Below are 24,534 nucleotides of genomic sequence, written 5' to 3'. Positions count from 1 at the left end.
GCATCAAAGCCTCAATCCACCAGGTGGCGCTGCAACACACTTTGAGGAGCTTTTTTTCATTCACATTAAGTCCAAAAACAAACAAACAAAAATACAATAGTTCCAAGATTTTCAGCAGAAAACATATTAAGCCAATGTAGCTGAAAGCCCAAAAGGTGTTGTGGCCCCCAGGATACCGTGTCTCTTGATTTACGAAGCTGTTCAGGGTCTCCACAACAAAGGGTATCTTGTGCAACAAAACAAAAGGAAGAGCAAAACGAAACTCGAATCTAAAACAAAAACTCGGGAGATGTGATCCTCCTAGAGATTGCTAGTGAGGCCATATCCCGCCTTCCTTCGAGGTCATGCCAAATACTGCTGCATCGCCGTTTTTGCCCTGAGAGAAAGAGGGAGATTTGAAGAGTCAAATCATTATGGCACCAAACCAAACAAAAGATGAAACAACTACCAACAGATTGTGAATGAAAATCGGTCCATCACCTGTCACAGAGGTTGGGATCTGATGCCTGGCTGAGTTTGTGTAGGATATCAACAAAGCCCATCTCCCTTAGCTTGTCTTGTCTCTCTTGTGAGCCTGGAGGAAGTGGAAAAACACAAACTTGTATTCTTGATAATACACAAAGAGTCCTATTTAACTCATGCACTGGTATCATGAGTTTCTCACCGTCCTCCTCATTCCAGATGAGGTTAGAAATGCAGAAGGTGGCAGCCAGCTGCAGCTTCACATTGGAGTGACCCTGAAACATGAACAGAAGAAATTACCCAGAAGCAAAATAACTATCCATAGGGGGGAACAGTGATAAGGTGGAAACAAGCAACAGTACAAGGACACTATGGTAGAGACAATAAAATAGTTTGAAAGAAAGCATATTGAAAAAAAAAAAAAGCCCACAACTGACAAACCAGATGAGCTAATGACAATTCACTGACCATGTAATATTTAATTTTTTGGAGCATGTCGTCATTGGTCATAATGAGTTCCTTGGCAGTGTTTCCGTCAGCAATATTGGCCAATATGCACAATGTCTGCAAAAAAAAAAAAAAAAAAAAAAAAAAAAAAAACAACACACAAAAGCATTGATAAACATCAACTCTGGAAAGTATTTAAATTCTTCTTAATGATTGTTCCAGGTTCAATAACAGTTATCAGGATGTTTAAGGGAATGTAAGACATATATATTTATTCACACACACACACACACACACACACACACACACTCCTGACTGGAAGCTTCCTTGGTTTATTCACCAACATTGATAGGAGCCAGGGAAACCATGGTTTGGACAGCTACTGTGGAGCTATCAGAAGCACACGGTGTCTGCCCTAAGCACTCCTGTGGAGTGTCTCCCACAGAAGAGGTATCGGAGTGAAGGCATACAGAAGGCAGTCTGGCCAATTGTGCCTAAGTCCTAACGGACTGGATGCTACCACCTGGGTAAACGACCACATGCAGTGAGTCATGTTTTCTGAAGCAAATAGGTCTACTTCCACCATACTGAACTCTTGCCAGATGACCTGAACTACATTCGGGTGTAGTCTCCACTCCTGGATGTATTCGATTCCTGGATAGAGCATCTGCAACCTGACTGACCAATCCTGACAAGCAGCCCTCAATGATGCGAACCGTGGAAGTGACCAGGTGAGGATCTTGCGAGGGAGTCACAACAAACTCTCTGACTTTGTACCCCACTGGTGATTCAGATTGAAAAAACGGATGTATTGCTAGAACCGGAAGGAAATGTCTCAAGGCCAGAAAAGCTGCATGCATCTCCAACAGGTTTATGTGGTCCATTGACTGGTTTCTTGACCATTTTGCCACGGATACCTCTGTGGATACCAGGCCATGAGGGATGCATCAGTTGTTATAACCTTGCGACAAGAGTAGATAATTCCTAATGGCACACCTGCTGTTAAAAAGGTTAGGGACATCCACTTGCAGAGGACACGCATGCAATTGCGTGTCACTATGATCTGCCGATGCTGATTCGGAGACTAATCCAATCGCAGAAGGTTGTTCCATACTTGCAGGGGTCGCAAATGGAGTAATCCAAAGGAAATGGATGGAGGAGGCTGCTTTTAGCATTCCGATTAGCCTCAGTAACACTCCATACTGTAGAGACACTACCAGATGAAACTGGGCAAGAGGTTTGGGATATCTGTCTTCCGAGACATGGAAGCACGCATTGAAACTTGGCGGAGTGAGCAACACGCGTGTCAGGTGTAGTCTGCTAAATTATACCATTGTGGCCTTTCATGTCCTTAAACATAATCCTGCTAACTGAATACGAGTTGAACCTCGAGTTGAACCTCTGCTTGTTGCAAAGAAACTTTGTCTGTTGCACTTCCATTACTCAAAACCTGTGATCTGCGTGTCTTGAGTTCATCATGGATCAAACACTGATTTCAAATCAATCAATCTGGGACGCTATACAGCAACTGAAAATTGATATGTTCTCTCACTTTGACGCGAAAATGGATAATATCCAATCGGGCTTACAAACAATACAAGGCTCACTGTCCACACTTGGTGATCATGTGTCTGAACTTGAACAAAGAGTAAGCACAAATGAAGACAACGTAACGGAACTTCAAAAGTATGTGAAAACATTATTAACTGAAAACTCTTACCTGCGTGATAAAGTCGAGGATGCAGAGAATCGCAGTAGAGCATATAACTTGCGTTTTGTGCATGTTCCGGAAAAATCGGAGGGTCAGGACATCATTGGCTTCATGAGAGAGCTTATTCAGTTACTTCTGGGGAAAGAGAACTTTATGGTTCCCCCAGTTATCGAGAGAGCCCACCGTTTTCCCACCACGCTACAAACGAATAAGCTGAAAGTTGGGCCAAGGCCAATCCTCGTGAAATTTCTTAGCCTCCAGGATAAACAATTAATATTACGCCTTTCGCGTGAGAAGAAGGAACTAAAGTACAAAGGCAACCGCGTCCACATCTTCCCTGATTTCAGTGCCGGCATTGCTCAAAAACGTCGTCAATTTGATGCTATCAAGAAGAAATTCCGAGAACTGAAGATGGAATATTCTCTCCAATATCCTGCCACACTGAGGATTACTGCAGCGGGCAAAGTAATCCTGTTTAAAAGTCCTGGAGATGCTGAGTCCTTTCTTCGGGATTTCGAGGCTCAATCTCAGAATGACTGATTGTTTCGTTTAACCCAGGAAAAATATTATTTGAGTTGACTCTGTTGCTGTTGTCATTTGTGGCATGAAAGGCTCACATTTATTGAAGTGAGTCATCTATCTCTCAGGCCGATTAGTTCAATTTTGTTATATTTTGTTATCATATCTTATTTTATTCTTTATGAGATCGGTCAATGTATTCATATATAGCCTACCATCAATGTCTGGAAGTCAGTTTGACTCAGATGATTGTTTGTGAAGGAAAAAGTTATCTAATATTATTATTTTTTTTTTTTTTTCTCACCTCATGTAATTCAAGTAAAAAACTTAGCAGACTGCATCTGTATTCTGTTATGTTTTGGCCTATTTGGTCTATGATTGTACTCGCGTGCGCTAGAGCGCGTGCGTGTGTGTGTGAGTGTGTGTGTGTATGTTATGCGTGGTTATGTGTATGTTGCTCTTCCAACCCCACCCCAGTCAACCTGTTCTTTCATGCTCTGAATAGTTAACATGGGTAAAGGCTTATTTGTTATCCACCTGAACATAAGAAGTCTGTCACATAAAATTGATCTTTTAAGGGCCTGGCTTGTCTATAATAAACCTAATGTTATCACACTGTCTGAGACCTGGTTGAATAATAATATATTAGATGAGGAAATTAAACTGGATGGTTATGTTCTGTATAGAGCTGATAGGAGCACTCGTGGAGGAGGCGTAGCCACTTATGTCTCTTCAACTTTATTATCTGAGTTAATATCCCCTAAGGAAAATCCTGTATACTTTGAATGTCTTTTCGTTAAAATTAGTTTTCATGTAAACAAACAGTTGATTATAGGGAATATCTACAGACCCCCAAACTCCCCTTCAGAGTCAATACAGTGCATAGGTAATACTATTAAATCTGTGGGTAGCTCAAACGAGATGATTATTCTAGGCGATTTCAATATTAACTGGTTAGAACGGTCATCTATAAATGATAGGAATTATATTGAAAGTTTAAATCTGACCCAACTAATTAGTGAACCAACTCGGGTTGACCATAGATCCAAATCTTTGTTGGATTGGATTTTGGTCACCCACTCTAATAGAATTACTGATTCTGGTGTTCTTTCAGATTGCTTCAGTGATCATTCAATGGTTTTCTGTGTGTGGAAAATTAAATTACTTCGTTTACCACCCAAAGTGATCAGGGTAAGACAGAGCAAATATTTTAACACAGATGTTTTTATCCAAGATTTATTAGATATAAATTGGAATAGGTTTAATCTTATTCCATTTGTTGAGGATGCTTGGAATTTTCTTTATACGGAAGTTCTTAAAGTAATTGATAAACATGCTCCTTGGATATCAATAAAGGTTAAGGGCCGACACTTACCATGGATTGATGGCAGACTTATTAAATCTTTTTAAACAAAGAGATAAGGCATGGGACAAGTACCGCCGGTCAAAGGACCCAGTAGATGGGGCAGTATATAAACAATTAAGAAATGCGTGTACGACAAAAACTAGAAATGCTAAATCAAATTACTACAAAAACTCCTTGTCTAATAGTTTAAATAATCCTAAGAAGTTCTGGAAAAGTCTTAATGCATTATTAAACAAGTCCACTAAAACCACTCCTACCAAAATTATAGTTAATGATGAGGTTATCAGTGATCCTTCCGCGGTTACCAATGCCTTCAACCAACATTTCTCCTCTATTTGTAGCTCACAATTTTCTTATTCTTCCTTCTCTAGTTTGGTAGATGAGCCTAACAGTTCCTTCTCATTTGCTACTATAAATCCTACTGACGTTCAACAGGCAATCTCCGAACTAAAGTTAGGTAATGGTACTGATCCTGACGGTCTGGAGATCAAGTTTATCAAGCTTGCGTCTCATGTATTGGCATTTCCCCTATCAGATTTATTTAATTATCCTTATCCACTTCTGTGGTTCCATTAATGTGGAAATCTGCCAGAGTTACACCAATACATAAGGGTGGTGATGCACTTGATCTCAATAACTATAGACCTATCTCTATCATCAGTAGTATAGCAAAAGTGTTTGAAAAACTAGTATTCAAACAATTATTTAAATATATTAATGAATTCTCTATTTTGTCACCAAATCAATCTGGTTTCAGACCAAACTTTTCTACAACTACTGCTCTTCTAAAATTTACCAACGATGTTTCATCTTCTCTAGATAATAATATGTCAACCGGTGCAATATTCATAGATCTAACTAAGGCTTTTGATATGGTCGATCACTATTTGCTTCTTGACAAATTATATGCAATAGGCCTGTCTAGACACTCTCTTCTTTGGTTTAATTCTTATCTCCATTGTAGAAGTCAGCGTGTTTATGTTAATGGATGTGTATCGCAGTCCTTAATAATGGAGAAAGGTGTTCCCCAAGGCTCCTCATTAGGGCCTCTCTTATTTTCTTTGTTTATTAATGACCTTCCTCTAACTTGCTCAGACTGTTGTATTCATCCATATGCAGATGACACAGTGATTTATACATCCAATAAGTCTGTTTCTAAGATTCAATCCTCACTGCAAACTAACTTTAATACTATTCAACTTTGGTTCCAATTTAACCATCTCTTATTGAATAAAAAAAAGTCATATAGTATACTCTTCCCCACCAGATCAGCTACACAGAATCAAGTTAACAATTTGTCACTCAGATTTTTAGACGATACTCAACTATTACAAGTTGATGAACTTAAATATTTGGGCATATGGCTTGACTCACAACTCTCTTTTAGATGTCATATCAATTCTGTTGTAAAAAAGATTAATTGTAACTTGCGAATATTGTTTCGCTCTATTAACTGTTTTACTCAAAGGATTAGGTTACGAATTGTGTCGCAGTTAATATTTCCCATACTAGACTATGCGGATGTTGTCTATCAAAACACCTCAGAAAACAAACTTGAAAGTATTGAATGTTATTTTCAATAATATATGTAGATTTGTGCTAAGATGCCCATTTACCACTCATCACTGTGAAATGTATGACTCACTGAAATTATTGTCACTAAAGGCCAGAAGACAGTATCACTGGTATCAGGTCATTTTTAAATGTGTGCATTATGATTATCCTTCTTACCTAAAGGAATACTTAATTCCCTATAGACCCAGCTATAGATTAAGACATACTGAATATTTCTTCTTTACTGTGCCCAATATTCTCAAGGAGAGTGGTAGACGTGCATTTAAATTTAAAGCCCCTTCAGAATGGAATAGTCTGCCAGGGTCTCTAAGATCAATTACTTCCCTGTGTTCCTTCAAAACATCTCTTTTTGTTTACCTGCAAGCAAATTGTTGCTGTAAATGTTTTCCTCATTTTTGACGTTTTTTTTTTTTTTTTTTTTTTTTTATTATTTCTTTAAATGTGATTATGGGTTTAGGTGTGCGAATGTATACATATTTAAGATACATATGTCCTATCCTTGTACTGTCATTCCATATTTATATGTATGAGGGGCGGATGAGGTGGGATGAGGGAGAGCTTTTGTGTGTATGAATGTATATGTGCTGTATTATTTCTATGTTGTCTCGAGGACCCCCTTGAAAACGAGATGCTTCATCTCAAGGGGTTATCCTCAACAATAAAATTTCAAACTGAATTGACAGTCATCCTGATGAACGAGATGGATTGTGCAGGGAACAGAGAGCTCTTCATCGGAGCAAAACCAGCAGATCATCCAGATAGGGTAGAATCTGTATTCCCTGGGCCCACAGTTGAGACTGGGCACCTTTCATACATCTCGTAAACACAAGACGGTCTAGGGAAAGGTAAAATGGTAGAAATTTAAACTGATAGGTCTTGTTCTTGAAACTGAAGCATAGAAAACTCCTGTAATGCATGGCAATCGGAACGTAGAAATATGCATCTGTCAGGTCTACACTTGTGAACCAATCCCCTTCTGCAACTGACTGGAGAACATCGGTCACATGCAACATCCAAAATGGGGAGCTTATTTAGAAACCTGTTAGGTCTCCTATGTTAGCTGCTGGGTAGTCGCAGACAGCATGCGTTTCTTCAACATCTCAGATACATCAGGACCAAAAACATGTCCAGGAATGATGGGAAGATCCTTCTTTTTACAATCTTCCGGTAATCTGGTCTGAGCGAGCCATACCTAACAGCGAGCATTCAAAAGTGCTGCTGTGAGAGATCATAGCTCTCGAGTCTCGTGCCCCATAGCTAGCAAGGCTGTCTGTAAAAACTGTGGGACAGAGGTATCCACCTCCACCGTTTCCAAGGAGTTAGAAGCAGCCAAAAATGAGTTGGCAGACAGTATTTTCATCTCAAATAATGTAGGCAGCTGACTCATAAACTTTCTTCATAAGGGAATCTGTGCAGCCACACTGAACACTAGGGCATTGAGCAGTTGCCTGCAGTGCTTCGTCTGGTGACACCACTAGCACCAAAACTGGCTGTTCAACTTCAGGTACATTCCGCACACCAATGGACTCTGCCATTGAAGCCAAAGTGTGACTATTCTTGGATTGGCTTTTGGCCATATCTGGCCCTTTGAGGGAATTTGAAAACTGCAATGAAATACACTCATGCTGTCACAGCAAAGGAATCCATAGGTGAAGGTTTGCGGAAAAAAACATGAGACTGAACAGGATGTGCAGGAAATTCATCAAGGCCAAGAAGTGCAACGTTTTTGAGCTCTCTGCTGCCAGGTTAAGTCTGCTGGTAAAACATCAGCATACCGTTTGAGGTCCAACTCCACCAAATGCATCGGTCTCTCCGCTATAGGTAGTAAACTACAATGCAGACTCGGGTTAGTAGTAAGTGCTTCTTTCAGATTTTGAACATGATAGACAGAGATCGCCACAGCTTGGGAGGATGAATAATCCTCTGTGCATGCGTAGTATGTGTTAGGTATGTAGACATGCGCAGAACATGATGATTTTAAAAGGCAAGAGCAAACAAACATACACAAAAAATGGCAGAGTATTTGGTACGGTTGTAACAGTCTAAGAGTTTGCTAATGCTTCTTTAGCAAAGTGTGGATTTACTTCACCAATATTACAGCCAACAGCAAACTTGCAAGCAACAACGTGCAAAAAAATGACAACTAACCAAAAAAAATTTACAGTATAATACTGTTCTCGTTATAATGCAGGTGCAACAGCGCTTTCATATTTTTTTTTTGATGCTGAGTGCAAATGGCTGTGCTTTGTGTTTTTAACTCGATGCAAGACTGTCTGAAACTGTAGATGCAGAACCAAACTGTAGAACCATGCCCACTTTTTTAGCATTTCTTTATTACTATGGTGAGAGCTAACCATGGCTAACCAGATATATATCTCGCATCGAGTTAAAAACACAAAGCACAGCCATTTGCACTCTGCAACGAAAAAAAACAAACAAACATGAAAGTACTGTTGCACCTCTGATAACTTTAGGCTTATTCTGCAGCGTTAATATAAGCCTTTTGGTTGTGTCACGGAGCTGTACAAATGGTAACACTTAAAAAGTAAATGAAGCGCGTTTGTGCCAAATTCTTATTACAGTACAAAGCTAAAACATACACTCTCCATCAATCCCTGAACGTTTCTGTCGGTTAATATACGCGGTCTCGCAGTCTAAAGCGTCTGTCATAGCGAATCAACACATGCCGTTGTGAATAATTAAGGGAAGCGTCTTCTCACAGGATAAGAACACGCAGTCTCATTAATCATTTAATATACACCAAAGAGTCATCGATGTACTAGTCCATTTACCCATCACAAATTGTGACGTCAACACGATGTAGATTTTAAACCCGGAAGATGAAAGTAGCATAAAAATGCTTAAAATTAACCAGTTTTCTCCAACAGTTAGAACTAGGTCTGCACGATGTGTTGTTTAAGCATCGATATCTCGATGTACGAATCCACTATAGTCACATCGCAGGATGTGCGATGTAGGCTCTCGTAGTTGATTCATTAACTGTACGGGCAAGCTGCTCCCCAGCCCTTGACGAATGTGATTCGCGGATTAATTGCACAGCTTAACCATCAAAGAGTGCGCGCGCGAGAGAGAGAGACAGAGGGGGAGAGAGAGCGAGTGCCGGCCGCAAGCTCACCATCTTCAAACTACACGAGCGCTGTCTTGCTCTCTCTCTCCCTTGCGCATATTAATCAGTTGACATGATGGTGCCAATGTTTAAATAATTTAAAATGAGAATGTAAGGTGTACTCACCCCATTTTTGTTTGTAAGAAAAAATTAGATTCGATTTCATATCGCAATATATATCGCAGAAAAATAAAATATCTCAATGCCATTTTTTCCCAATATCGTGCAGCCCTAGTTAGAACTAACCAATAATAACATTGTCTTCTATGACATGAAACACTAACACCTCTACTGAAATCGCAGAAAAAGTAGTCTGGGGTTTTATAACCCTTTAAAGATCAATTTCAGAGCATAGTATTAATGATTTTACTGTAAGTCTTGATGAGAAAACAATTAAAACAAATTATGTATGCCACAAAAATGCCAGTTTAATGCACCACAATGTTTAACACTCAAAACCTGATAACTGATCAGGGGAGAGGAGAACCAACTGATAACAAGACAAAAGTGCTAAAGACTTTTCCTATGGGATTTAAGATACTAACAGTTTTACATTTTAAAAAGTGATGTTAAGACTTTAATACTTTTCAAGGACTTCTACAGACACTCTGAATAGACACAAAGATCGTTTTTTTTTATTATTATATTGTATTAAACTGGGAACATTCTTTTAACAAAGCACCTGTGAAAAATAATAGTTGCTTGCGAAATCTTACTAGTCTGATTCTGTAAGCACAATGTCATCTTTGTGTGTTTGAGAAGCTCACCTGCTCTTTGACCTCTAAGCTGTGTTCTCCCTCTAGGATTAGCGTGACCGCTTGCATTATCTGCTTCCCATGTGAGCTCATGATCTGGTCTATATGCTACCAAAGGCAGGGAAAGAAAATCAGTGTGTGTTAAGACAGTGAAAGGCAATGTATCAGACCAATCACATACAGGTGCATCTCAAAAAATTGGAATACCGTGAAAGTTTTTTTTGGAAACCAATTTCAATAAGTGAATCTTTCATATACAGTATTCTAGATTATATGTAAAAACATAAAAAAAAAAAAAAAAAAAAAAATATTTTGGCGATTAGAGCTTACAGTTCATTAAAGTCAAAAATTCAGTGTCTCAAAATATTAGAATATTTCCTAAGATAAATCAAAAAAAAGGATTTGCAAAACCCAAAAGTTCAAGTTCTTTAAAATATGTTCATTTATGGACTCAATACTTGGTAGGGGTTCTTTTAAAACAAATGACAGCATCAGTTAGGTGTGGCATGAAAGCGATCCTGTGGCACTGCTGAGGAACTACTGAGTCTTCAGCTCGTCAGTATATTGTTAGATCAACAATTTCTCATCTTTTTCTTGAAAAATCCCATTGTTTCCATATAGGGTTCGGGTCAGGTGAGTTGGCTGGCCAGTCAAGCACAGTAATATCATGGTAGGCAAGTCACTTGGAAGTGGTTTTGGCATTGTGGGCAGGTGCTAAGTCCTGCTGGAAAAGGAAATCAGCATTGCCAATAAACCTGGTCAGCAGATGGAAGCATAAAGTGCTCCAAAATCTCCTGGTAGACGGCTTGCATTTACTTTGGACTTAAACACAATGGACCAACACCAGCAGACATCACGGCACCCAAATAATCACTGACTTCAGAAACTTCACAACTTAAAGCAGCTTGGATTCTGTGCCTCTCCAGTTTTCCTCCAGACCTAGATTTCCAAATGAATTGCAAAATTTGCTTTTATCTGAAAAGGAGACTTTGGACCATTGAACAACAGTCCAGTTATTTTTCTTCTTAGCCCAGGTAAGATGCTTCTGACGTTGTACCGGTTTCAGAAGTGGCTTGGTAGCCCTTTTCCTGAAGACGTCTGAGTGTGGTGACTCTTGATGCACTGACTCCAGCTTCAGTCAAGTTCACTCCTTGTGAAGCTCACCCAAGTGTTTGAATCAGCTTTGCTTGTCAGTATTCTCAAGCTTGTGGTCCTCCCAGTTGTTTGTTCACCTTTTCCTTACAGTCAACTTTGTATTTAATATGTTTTGATACAGCACTCTGTGAACAGCCAGCCCATTCAGTAATGACCTTCTGTGACTTTCCCTCTTTGTGGAGGGTGTCAATAGCCACGTTTTCACTGTCAGGCCAAAAGTGGGTGTGCTAGTGCGTGCCAAGGCCAATCGTGTTTCCACTGTCATTTCCGGTGCTTGATCGTCCCTTGTCGGTGCTTCCTTGGAGCCAGCGGCCCAGGTTTTTTTGCCCGATGAAAACCTTGGGCCAAAGCGGGTCAGCTGGGGTTAGAGGAGTTGGAGTGATTATGAACCAAGGCAGGGTATCTCTTCGTCTGGAGAGGATCAGCATCGTGGATCATTTCATAAAGATAACAGCTGTAATACCAGCTTTAAAAAAATGTTTTAAATAAGTTGAGCTCAAAACTAACTTTCAGTCAGCAGCGAGTGTTTAAAATAACTTGATCCGATATGGATAATAATCACCATACAAGGCAGGAATATTTATAAGTGATGCAAAAGACTTTTGCACGCTAGGCATTAACATTACCATAGTAAACATGGTAGCCTAAATGCGACCACATGAAGAAATCAGATGTCAGCTTCTTATTCTCTGTCACAATCATGTATTTATTTAGTAACATATTTTATCTGTCATAAGTCTTGCCTCGAGATTTTAGTTTTTTTGTTTGGGAGATTTTATAAAAATATAGAAATGATCATTATTTCTACAAATAATACAAATAAACAGAAACCGACTCGACTGAATAAGCAGGTTATGTTCATAACTCTTTATTTCTGTGTGACCAATTTCCAATTCTGATAAATTAATTCATTTTGATCAGTGCATCACTTATTATAGTAAAACATGAATGCTTTTGGATTTAAATATTTAAAGCATGCAAACAAACAGCTGCTTTTATTGTGTTCGTTTTGTGATTGCGCTAGTTCCAATAACTTATTTCTTATTAGTTTTCTGATAACTTCTCTTTGTTGGTGAAATGATGGGGGGTTACATGACATTGTTCCTGAGAAGCGTGTAAAGGACGGATTTTAGTGAAGCGCAGTGGAGCTTCTGGCCGGACAGTGGAAACGCAGTGCTATTTTGGCCTCGGTGCTACAGGTTCGAGGCTATTAGCCCCACATGGCCCATTTAAAGCACTGGCTCACACTGGCCAGACAGTGGAAAAGCGGCTAATGACTGTCTTCTGGACCAATGCCAAGTCAGCAGTCTTCCCCATTATTGTGGTTTCATGAAATACAGATACCCGGAATTTATACTGTAGGGATGGTCATTTTAATGAAACTAAAATATAAATATTCTACTATTTTAAGATACTGGATTTTTTTACTCTCATGATCCGTAAGCTCTAATCATCAAAATGAAAACAAACAAACAATACCTTTTTAAATATTATGCTTTACATGTAATGAATCTAGAATAAATTAAAGGTTAAACTTTGAAATGTTACAAAACATTTTTCTACTTTTTTTTTTTAGATGCACCTGTATATACTTGCATATATAACTTACTGGCCGGGTGGAGAGCAGGTTTCGAAGCAAGCCCAGTGTTTTCATGAGCACATTCGTATCAGGATCAGACAGGAGTCTAAAGAGCTGTTCTGTGCCCAGAGCTCGAACTATCTCCACCTTCACCTTCTGATCTGCCTGGAAGGCCATGTTCTGCACAGAAACACATTATGGCTTCTGATGACAGAGTGTTTTCATACTGAAGCTTTGGTGTGGACCGAAGTCAGCTGGTCTTACCATGAGAGCCCAGATGCCATTGACTCTTAGAGCTGGGCTGTCACTTTGGGTGAGGCTGCATAGTAACTCGATGACCCCAGACTCTAAGATAGGCTGTGAACAAACACATACACAATCACTTAAGACCAGCGGCACTGGGAATAAGAATTTGATGTTGGCTTGAGAAAGCCTGACCAGAAAGTCTCAAGTAGTTTTAAAAGCTTGAAGTTTAAAGGTTTTCAGTATGAAATAGTTCAATAATGAATTACATTTACTGTAAGAAATTTAAAATTCTGGCTGTATAATACTAATAAACCAATGAAGTGTTGTTCTTTACCTCTTTGCTGGGTGAAAACTCCAGCAGTAGGTTGCATAGTGTTGAAGAGGCCATGACCAGGACCTCATCTGGTGCGTTCTGTAATAACTACCCACAAAAACAAATGTGCATTCAGTTAGGGTTTGACTAGTCTGCAGGTTTCACTCATCATCTTCTGAATATCATACCTTCATTAGTGGCTTCCATACTGCATGATCATGGAAACTTGTCCTTAACTGTTGTACAGACCGTGATAAACTGTGAAGACATCTAGAGGAAATTTAAAAGAAATAAATAAAAATAAGAGCAAACCAAAACCTCCTTTCTTTGTTTGATTTTTAAATTCTTTCACTATTCAATTGTTGTACCTTTTCAACAAACACATTTAACATTTACACTACTATTCTAAAGTTTAGAGTTGGTAAGATTTTTAAAAATGTTTTTGAAAGAAAATGCTCACCATTTACTTAATCAAATGCATTTACTTAATCAAAAATACAGTTAGAACAGTAATATTGTGAAATATTATTACAATTTGGAATAATTTCTTATCGGTTTCTTATTATTATCGGATATTGAAAACAACTGTGGTGCTTAAAATTTTGAGGAAACCATGACACTTGTCTTTCAGGATTCTTTGGTGAATAGAAAGTTCAAAGAACAACATTTGTTTGGAACCAAAATCTTTTTAGTCGTCACTTTTGATCAACTGGAAGTGTCGCTGCAGAATAAAAATATTGTTAAAAAAAAAGTTTTCATTCTCCTAATTTTTTTGATGGACAATTAAGAGAAAATGTGTGTCATACCTGACTGCTGCTAACCGTACTTTGATACTAGATTCTGATAGGCCACTAACAATCCTGTCCATCATATTTTCCGTCTCCGTAATCTGTAGCAGGGAAATTAATGTTAACATCCTTAGCACATTCACCACATCTACCTAATAACCTGTTTTAATTTTCAGGGTATCAAAGTAGTCAACAGTCATACTGTACATTTTTTGATGGAAGACAGAGCACTTATAATACAATACAATATAATGCACTACCTTTTTCCTGATATCCTCGTCATTGGAGCCCAGAGAAGCATAGAGTTTAAAAGCTGCCTGTCGCAGCTCATGTGCATGTTTCAAGTCATGATCCAACTACAGAAAGACAAACGATCACTTAAACTGATTTAATTTCACTTGAAAAGAGTCTAAAAGTTACCTGGTTACATTTCTTGAAATCTACATACTTGGCTTTATACAAAAACAATAGAAGTCTCTGTAAAGCCAAAATTTGGAAAGCTATTGAAATGTGTGTGTGTATGTGGAGTTACCCTCTTAATATCAGTAATGGCGCTGACGGAGCTTGGGTATTTAAAGTAGTCAGCCAACATGGACACGAGGTGGTCAGTGACGCTTGCAATCCGCTGCAGTTCTACGTCCGGCTCCATCAGGTAGGCTAGCGTCTCAGCCCCCTCCACCCTCTCCTCCAGTAACCGCTCTTTACTGCACATCCTCACTAGGCACGGCAAAGTCTGTCCACACACACACACACATGCACGCACACACACACACGCACACGCACACAGAGAGAAAGAACTAGTTCATATGCACTTTAAATGACACTTTTGCATTCATCACATTCATTCATAACGTAAATGTGATTTTTCTTTTGAGGTACCTTTAGTACAACACAGTTGTCGTCTGTCCTGATGGCTCCTGCTCGACACATGTATGTTAAGCTGAGAGAAAAAAGTGTGCAAGTTTGTAAAAGCTGAAAAGGTTACACATGTATTTTTATAAATAGCCTGCAGGATGAGATTTACTCACCATTTGGCGGCTGTAAGCTGCATTTCAATGGGTTTGTCCCTTTGCATCATTCCAACAAAAACCTGAGAGAGCTGCTCACCATCTACAAGCACTGAAAAATAACACATATACACAAAATATGATTTTCAGCAGACTGAAGTATTATTTTATTAACATACAGAAAATCTAAATAAAGGTTTTAAGCTTTGAACCAAACATCTCTTATATAACCACATCTAATTCAAAGAATAAAATTAGCATTTTAATAAGCAATGAGCAAAAAACTATTTTGAATCAGTCTTTTTGATGCATTTAGAAGTAAACAGTGCTGATATTTTTTAGGCTCCAATACTACACATTAAAATAGGTATTATACACTACTGCAGTGCAATACAGTGATATTGTGAAAAATGGTTATTATTTAAAGTTTTCTATTTTAATATACTTCAAAATTTAATGTATTCCTGTAATGACAAAAGTGAATTTTCGATAGCCTTTTCTCAAGTCTTCACACAATCCTTCAGAAATCATCCCAAAATGCTGATTTGAGAAATGTATTTAAAACTTTGAAACATTTATTATTTTTATTATATATTACTTTATTTATTTATTTATGTAAAATATTATAATTATTAAACCTTTGTGCTGCTTTATATTCTTATAGAAATTCTAATAAAAATTATTGAATAAAACAACTGAATTTATTTGAAAATGAATTCTTTTGTAAAATGTTTTTCTGCCACTTTGATCAATATAATGTATAGATTATTGACCCCAAACTTCTAAACACTAGTGTATATAGCTACAGTACCATGGTGGCTTTCCAATAGATAACTTAAACCAGCAAGACTCCACTTGCTAGCAAAAGCTCACTCCAACTTTTCCATGGTAACGATGTAGATCTTCACCAAAATCAGCAATTACATTTCTAACATACTGCACTGTAGCTTCTACAGAATCATATATCTTCACCTAACAACCTCAAACTGTCTCTATGGAGATTCTGAATGGTATTTTTTACTTTTTTCAACCTACTGTTCTGCACTATTCTTTTATTTCACTGAACAGTGATTCAGATATTACCAAAGATAATGAAAAATTGCAACACAAGAGAAGTCAAAGAGAACCTATGATGAACGTAAGCCAGGAGGACAAAATTAGTGGTGATCCAATGATAGAGGATGATAGAGGTCGTGCTCACCATTCACCAGTGTCATGGAGACCTGAGCGTTCTCATGGGCCAAAACTGAGAAACACTTTAACGCCTGCATCCGTACCTACAGAGAGGGTTCACAGACCATTATTACTCTGAACACACGACATGCATTAAAAATACAATTACAAATGCAAAAGCAATTCATTTCCTTTTTGTACCTTATAGGAGGGAGATATGAGCAGAGGAGAGATGTTCTGGATGGCACCGTGGTTGAACAACACCATCTGATGTTCTGGAGTCTGGAAACACAAATTATTCAATGCATTTTTTCAATAGATAAAATTATTTCAATAGAAAAGAAAATATGACTTTGCCAAGAAGCCTAAACTGGAATACTGCAACCATTTTATGGTTTGACACGTACCCACAGGTGCATGTTGGCTAATCCTTAATAAAGCTTAAAATAAATCTCTTATGTAGCTAATCTAATAAGCATTTAGAACTGGAACCATTCTTTTTCTAATACTGAATAAATGTATACGTGACATGTAATGCACAGAGTTGCGTGTGCTACCTTGCAACAGTGGGCGAAGATTTGTGTGATGTATTCCTGTGTGTGCTGTGACCGACTCAGCAGGGACATGAGATGGGGGATCACAGTGGGGTCCTGATGCAAATTAAAACATGTTGATCACACTTCCTATTAAGAATGCACATATGCCATTTCGGAATGTGCATGTTGTCTTACTGTGTAGAGCAGCTGCACTGGAGTGACTGGACTGATGAAGATGGTTCTTAAACAGCGCAGACATGCCTCAATGAAGATCAGATCAGAACACAAGAGTCCTGCAAAAAACAGAAAACACTGGTCAAAAGTTTGGTATCATGAAGATTTTTTTAGAAGGAAATCTCTAAGGCTCATCAAGGCGGCATTGATTAAGCTATTTGATAAAAAAAATAAAGTTAAAACAGTAATATGAAAAATAGACAGAGCAAGAACCTTGAAGCAGGGCTGGGATGATGTGACAGTCCACCAGGGACTTGATGTTGTTCTCTGTGCCCATTGCCAGACTGCCCAACACGACCGCACATTCAGTCCTCAGCTCCAGACTAGAGGAGCTCTGCTGGAGGAGATACAGCAGTCTACACACACACACACACACACACACACACACACACACACGTATATCCTCATCAGCAGTGAAAAGCATGTAAAACAGAGAAAACCGCTTTTGCCATCTTTAAGGTGTCTTAATTAAATAAACCTTGTTTATTTATAGGTTTAAATATGATTTTGAATCCCAGATTTTGAATGTAATCTCAGACTTTTGGACTTCACTGTAATTTTACAGCTATATTGGCCCAGCCCAGACAACTGGATAAATTAACAGATTTTTCAACCTTACTGGCTGTGTCAAAACTCATTGCAGTACTATTGGTGAAAAAAGGGTGAAGTGGGTGGACTTACCTTGGCACAGCTCCCAACACTATCAGGTTGGCCTTCTGTTTGTTGTTTCCGATGACAGCATTCTTCATGTCACTGTCAATAAATATGCAATCACTTATAACTCATGGTGCAAAACCATGGCATAGAAACTTTCTATGGCATAGAAACTTATCAACAGAAGAACATAAGAAATCATTTTGAGACTATTGGGCAGAAAAACAACAAGCTGGGTGAAAAAAGCTGTACTGTGGTTGCTGACTTCAAAATTTAAGTAAAAAAAAAAAATGTACTTAAACTGCTGTTTACTAGGGATGTAACAATTCACTCAACTTACGATACAATACAATTTTCTCACGACTGTTTTGGAACAAATGAGATTTAAGACATGAAATGGAGCACTTTTATTATTGATTGGACAAAATGCTGCACATTTATTTGTTAAACTGAACAAAACAAATTCAAATACATTTTAAAACAAACCCCAAATCGAATAACACAAACAAAAGAAATCAGAGACTAGCGGTGACTACTGCATTTTAATTACAAATATGCCGCATACATGCAGCATGAGCAGGTTTTTGCACAATTAAAAAATTGCAGCAAAAACAGAATGATCTGACATTAGTTTTGTAAAACAATACTATAAAATATATATCCATAAAACAAAAACAGCAGACAGGCTGAATTAGATGCAGTTCACAATCTGAAAGCATGTGGTGCTTATGGAACAGCAGCAGTACAGAATTTTCATGGTTGCCGCTGTAAACAAAGCAGAGCTGTTCAAAAGTTTGGGGCCTTTGGGTTTTTTTTTTAATATTTTTAAGAAGATAATACTTTTATTATGCAGGGACACATTAAACTAATCAACATGACAGTAAAGACATTTACATACATTTACATTTACACATGCTTTAAGACAAACATTTTAGAAGTAAAAATATTACATCTAGTATTTCAATTAATATGGAAACTGCATGTACAATAATTAAGCAATAACGCTGTTTAAAACAGCTTAGCAGAGAACATTGCTGTCTTTATTGGACATGTCAAATGTAATTGGTTAGCGTACATTTGAATGATCTGAAGATTACAGAGGCTGATAACGAGAGCAAATATTAACACCCTACTAGCAGACTCTCATCTCATGACTCAACACCTGAATGCACATATAGCACACAAAGGTAATGTATCGAGATTCTGCTCTGAACAAAATGGGCATGCCGTGGAATATTTTTATTTTTTTTCTTCTAGAAGGCTTTTTTGCACTAAAATGAAAGACAATGCATGTGCAATCATAATTTATGCTTTATCAATGCTTTTCTTTATCAACAGTACCCAAAATATTTTTAAATATTCCATAATCACAAACTCATGCAACATTCAAAACAAAAAGTAATGAAGAGTGGAGTGTTTACGAACGGCAGAGCAAAGTAATAATAGATACACAGAGCATTAACTACAAACCTAATGTACACCATTTGCGCTTTATTTTGTTCCATTATCACTAAAGTATGGAAGCCTGTTTCTGCCACAGTTGAGAAAAAATATGATTCTGTAAGTCATAATAATAATGGGAAACGTTCTCATATTCAGTACACAACTTTAATGATCATGCATATTGTATATACAGGCATTCAGGCAGACCCAAATTAGGAATGCAACACAAAACAGCAATGCTTATGCATTTTTGCTGAAGAACAAGTGGTTGCCATGGTCGTGAACAGAGCCGGACAGTAACGGCGTACATTTACTTGAGTACAGTACTTAAGTACAATTTTGAGGGATCTGTACTTTACTCGAGTATCATTTTTGGGGAGCACTCATGACTTTACTCAAGTACGTTTCAGAGGCAAATATTGTACTCTTTACTCTGCTACATTTCTATCTATAACTGTAATTACCCGTTACTTCTTCAGCCCCGTCCACACGGAGATGGAGATTATCCATCTGTACAAATATCCGCGTCTACAAAAACCACAAAACAATGTAGTATACATGCCAGACCAGCATGTGGCGCTGTAATTCTGCCTCACAGATACACTTAAAACGAAGAAGACATTGACTTGCTCATAAACCTTACGCGTGGTACACAAAGGAACATGGAACAATTCATTTATTAATCCGTGTTAATATTAGTTAATAAAAAGACAATCGTTCAGTGTTTGTTCATGTTTTTGTTGCTGTTACGTGACGTAGCCATAGACAGTAAAAGAAACGTAGCGGTGTCTGACTAGGGGCGAGATGTGGGCTGATGACGTCATCTTTTCAGAAAATGTATTCGAAAATATATTCGCCGTCCAAACGAAAACACAAAGGGCGACATTTTCAAATTTATCCAGTCTGGGTCTCGGTTTCAAAAAACATCAGTTTTTCTTTTCCAAAACGCCGGATTCCTTGTGGACGAAACGCCTATCTGATAAAAAATGTGTGCGTATTCACAGAAATGTGTCTCCGTGTGGACGAAAAAAAGGAAAAAAGACGACGACTTCAGGACATTTGATTGAATTGAAGTACAGTACACACACACACAGAGTTGTCACACATAGATTGTGTATGTGAGATTGGTGTTATTTAGCTGAAAGTATTTTCTCCTGCCTTTTGCCTGTATGTCAATGTGAGAGAAAGGGGCTTAATTCTGTCACTCAAATAAGCTGAATTTTATTTTTCCTTCATTGTACGCTGACCTAAACGTCTTCTTTAATCATTATTATTTTCTCTTCTATGCTGCGTGTATAACACGGTCAGGTTCAGAGGTGTACAAATTAAAAGACCACATGCAGATAATCTATCATAAATCACTATTTAATGATAGATTATACACTTTAGATTACAGAACAAGTGATGTTTGTGGTGTTCCTGCATGGTATTGACCAACAGATGCCGTCACGTTGCATCATCCAATTTCTCATTATTCTGAGATACTAAGGCATGATTACGAGAAAGTATCTCATTATTATGACTTACAGAATTATATATTTTTTTCTCAAAGTGGCGGGAACGGGCTTCCATACTAAAGTGCTTGCTGCCTTTGTCAAGAAATGAAAAAAGGAGAAAGAAATATGAAATTGCCCAGTGTTGCTATTGTTAACAGAAAAAGGAAAATAAACTACTAAAAATAAATAACTGAAATAAAACTGTAATAAAATATAAATATCAGATAACAAACTTTTTTTTTTAATCTCAGAAAACAATTATAAATGCTTTTTTGAACTAATTGGAATAACCTAAGATACTAAGATTACTGAAACTGAAATAAAATTAATATATATTATTTTTCATTAAAAAAATAAATAAAAGCCAATTAAAAATTTCCAGAAGGATCTGGACAGCATTATTATTCTTTTTTTTTAAGATTTATTTTTGCCATATTATGCCTTTTTATTTAGATAGAACACAGATTGACAGGAAGCGAAGTGGGTGAGAGAGAGGTGATGGGGATCGGGAAAGGTCCGCAAGCCGGCACTTGAACTTGGGACACCCAAAGTGCAATGGCGCTACAAGTCGGCGCACTCCCCACAAGGCAATTTACGTTGACTGGACAGCATCAATTATTCATCATTATTCTTTTAGCAGGCCCCCAACTCTAAAAGAAACCAGCATTTCCTAGTGATTATAACAACACCAGCAATGGTGCAATGCAAGATCACGTTCATCCTGCTGAAATGATTGTGACATTACTATAAATCAGCATAAATGCAAAAAACTTAATGTATTCAAAAATGCAAAAACCTTCATGTTTTAGTTAATGGCTGCTCTGAAGGATCTATTTGGAAAAGTACGGCTGTGGCAGTCGGGAAAACATCAACCTAACAGTAACCAGAGCTGGAGACCGGAGTTAAAAATAAAGATGAAGAGACCCGATCTGCAGCTCCCCAGATACACTCACATAAACACAAAAGTACAGCACCTCAGAGCTTCTTTTATATTAAACAAAAAAAGAACTAAAATGTACTTGCTCTCTAAGGACTAAAAACAACCTCCTTTGGTAACAGCCTCATCTTTAGGACTCAGAAATTGAACATGGTGAGCTATAACACAGAGTAGAGCGCTACACACAAGGAGGGACACATGGTTGTTTACTCACATGACTCCCTGCAGCACGTTCTGTGGGTCGGGGTCAAAAAGCCGGTCAACATAGTGGCGACTCGTGGCTGTGACTTCCTGCATTGTGACAAAAGACAGCACAAAGATGATTCAGCAAACTTATCCCATCGGAGGCATCAAAACACCTTCAGTCTCGCCCCATAGCCTCCTCCCTTGCTCACAGGGTCACAATACTTTGGTCTGTTTACCCTTACAGCTGCCAGCTGTTGGTGGAAGTCTCTAGAAGGGGAGCAGAGACCTGCTTCCCATCTCCTCAAAACTGCAACTCACTTGTACAGGCAGAGATGGCAATTTCAGGCCAGGGAAAACTGGGAAGGACATCCACCCCATGAGATTCACTCCCATGAACTCTATAATTTCATAACAATGTAACATAATGGTGTTTTGCTGTACCAGCCTAACCTGTTCTGGCACAAATGAGTTTCCAACAGACTTAAACAATGATTGTTATAATTAATAAATTACAGTATTACATTTCCCTATGATTACCCAGCCCTAAAGAAATATTCAGCTGTCAGTTGGCCAGGGGTGTCAAACTCAATTCCTGAAGGGCCGCAGCACTGCAGAGTTTTGATTCAACCCTAATCAAACACACCAGGGGCCTGTACCATGATGGTAGCTGAACAAATTCAGAGTTACAGGATTTGTTTTGAGTTGACAATACCAAACCTCTCCAATCCGGATTTGTTGGTACCATTATGCTGTTCATCAACTTTATTTGTCAACTCAGGCTTTGATCCTGAGTTTGTGGAGCGCGTGCACATGGATGTGTGACATCACTGGCGAACAGCCAATTATGAGCCTTGCAACACAAAGCAAGCTTGATTTACTTCTTGCGAGAGACCCAGCGAGATTCAAAACTAAAGGTTAAAGGTTTTGCTTAAGGTTAAGAGATGGAAGAATATGACAAATTTAAATGTCATATGAAAAATGAAGGTGGACAAATAAAATAAATAATCTTGCTCTATCAATGCAGTTACATGAAACTTAAGTTAGCTTATACATTTGAAATATATAGTGATAGAGACTCGAACATGTAAGGTAAGATTTTTTTTTTTTTTTTTAAATAGTGCAATATTTTGATACTACAGCTTATTTATATTACATGATCTGTATACATTAATATCTATTTAAAATAAACGATTTATAATAACTGTTCAACTAAAATTGCTTGTGTGTAAAAGATAAATAATTATTATAATAATAATATGAGTCACAATAATTATATAATTATAATACGACTCCGTAATTATCATTAAAGCCAGACTTCTTCTATTTCCTTTTTTTAGCATCAGTGACCTTTGATTTGGAGCTAGATAAACTGGAGGAGTGACTTTGTGTCAGACATGTGTCACTTCTCTCACATCTGATTAGTCCACCTTCAGTTTGAGATCTCGAACCCAGAACATAACCTGCCCCGGAGAAGGTTAGCTGTGGAGTTTGAGTTACTATGGCAATGAATGCCGCTAAAAGCCAAGCCACTTATGTGGTACCTAAAACCCAGGATTGGTGCAAACTAACCTGAAACTTACCTGGCTAGCCAGCTAATCTAGCTTCATGGTACAGGCCCCCGATCCAACTGATCAAGTCCTTCAGGCTTATTTGAAAACTACATGGTATGTTTGTTGGAGCAGGGTTGGAACAAAATTCTGCAGGCTCCGGCGCTCCAGGAACTGAGTTTGACACCCCTGGTTTAAACAATTACTTGTAGGGCTTCAAAATGACTAATTGCAATTAAGGGCATTCAAAATAAAAGTCTATGTTTACATACTATATGTGTGTGTACTTAGTATATTCATTACCTATATATAAATACACATACATATATGAAGAATGGAAATGAATCAATTTTTTTTTTTTACAAATAAAGATAATGAACAAAATTTCATATCCTACTGTAAAAATGACTTTTGTTGGGAGTCTCGGAAACCGCAGGTATAAAATACTTGTGATGAATCAAACTGACTTTACACAGAAACAGTTTTAATATACGGGAAACCATTTACTTTTCTGAACATATCATTCAACAAAAGGTTAGTTTTAACAATATCACACTGCTGTTTATCAGAGACACACATTCAATGTATTAGAAGGGAAGATAATAAACCTAACATGAAGGCTAAAGTTGAATGGTGTCCTTTACAAACAAATCATCATATTTATGTTTTCTTTTTTCTCTACCACTACCATTTTAAGTACTACGTGAATATCGGTATTCATCCAGTAACACACTATACATCAAAGTACACATCATCTGACCCCATCACTGATCAACATGTGTCAAAACACACAGCACAGAACCACAGGGCTGTCAAGAGGGGGCGTTACCACCACATTAGCTCATCACCTCATCCTTTAACAGCTTCATCGGATAATATTAAGCAGGTTTGATTTTGTTTTTGAAGCCCCAGCTCTAAATATAGACTGAAAACTAAATATAACTTTGATTTGACAGGTCTGAGCACATCCAGATCTAATGTTGACCACACAAACACACAGCTAGCCATCAAACACCACATCGCAAAAAATGTACATCAATTGCTAAAGTCTATCTAACGTGTCTATTGTCTATGTAAGTGATCCTGAGCTGAAAAGGTTAGGTTTTAATGGTATAATCAAAGAGACTCACAGATAACACGCTGATGCGTAAAGGGGCCTCCAGCAGGCACGCCATCATTCACTCAGCGGAACATTCACAGGCACTTTCCACATAAACACAACTCAATCAGCGGAGCATTTACAGCAGCACTTTCTCCAAAAGCTTGATAATGCAGAAC

General features: G+C 37.9%; 1 protein-coding gene across 1 annotated transcript; it reads right to left on the bottom strand.

The window, feature by feature from the left end:
- Positions 1-115: 115 nt before the first annotated feature.
- Positions 116-24,455, bottom strand: LOC113080778 (armadillo repeat-containing protein 8-like). The gene is made up of 22 exons (XM_026252835.1): positions 24,387-24,455; positions 21,738-21,814; positions 17,675-17,746; positions 17,207-17,349; positions 16,955-17,052; positions 16,781-16,873; positions 16,425-16,505; positions 16,252-16,327; positions 15,072-15,162; positions 14,923-14,983; positions 14,576-14,776; positions 14,304-14,399; positions 14,062-14,144; positions 13,444-13,525; positions 13,277-13,363; positions 12,961-13,053; positions 12,727-12,876; positions 9,975-10,070; positions 931-1,026; positions 665-737; positions 481-574; positions 116-376 (listed from the first exon to the last, which is right to left on the bottom strand). The coding sequence occupies exons 1-22, from the start codon at positions 24,432-24,434 to the stop codon at positions 343-345; spliced, it is 2,025 nt and encodes a 674-aa protein (XP_026108620.1). The 5' UTR covers positions 24,435-24,455; the 3' UTR covers positions 116-342.
- Positions 24,456-24,534: the final 79 nt, after the last annotated feature.

The sequence above is a fragment of the Carassius auratus genome, unplaced genomic scaffold (assembly GCF_003368295.1).
Source record: "Carassius auratus strain Wakin unplaced genomic scaffold, ASM336829v1 scaf_tig00031962, whole genome shotgun sequence".
NCBI classification, from domain to species: domain Eukaryota; kingdom Metazoa; phylum Chordata; class Actinopteri; order Cypriniformes; family Cyprinidae; genus Carassius; species Carassius auratus.
This window is presented reverse-complemented; position numbering and strand designations above follow the sequence as displayed.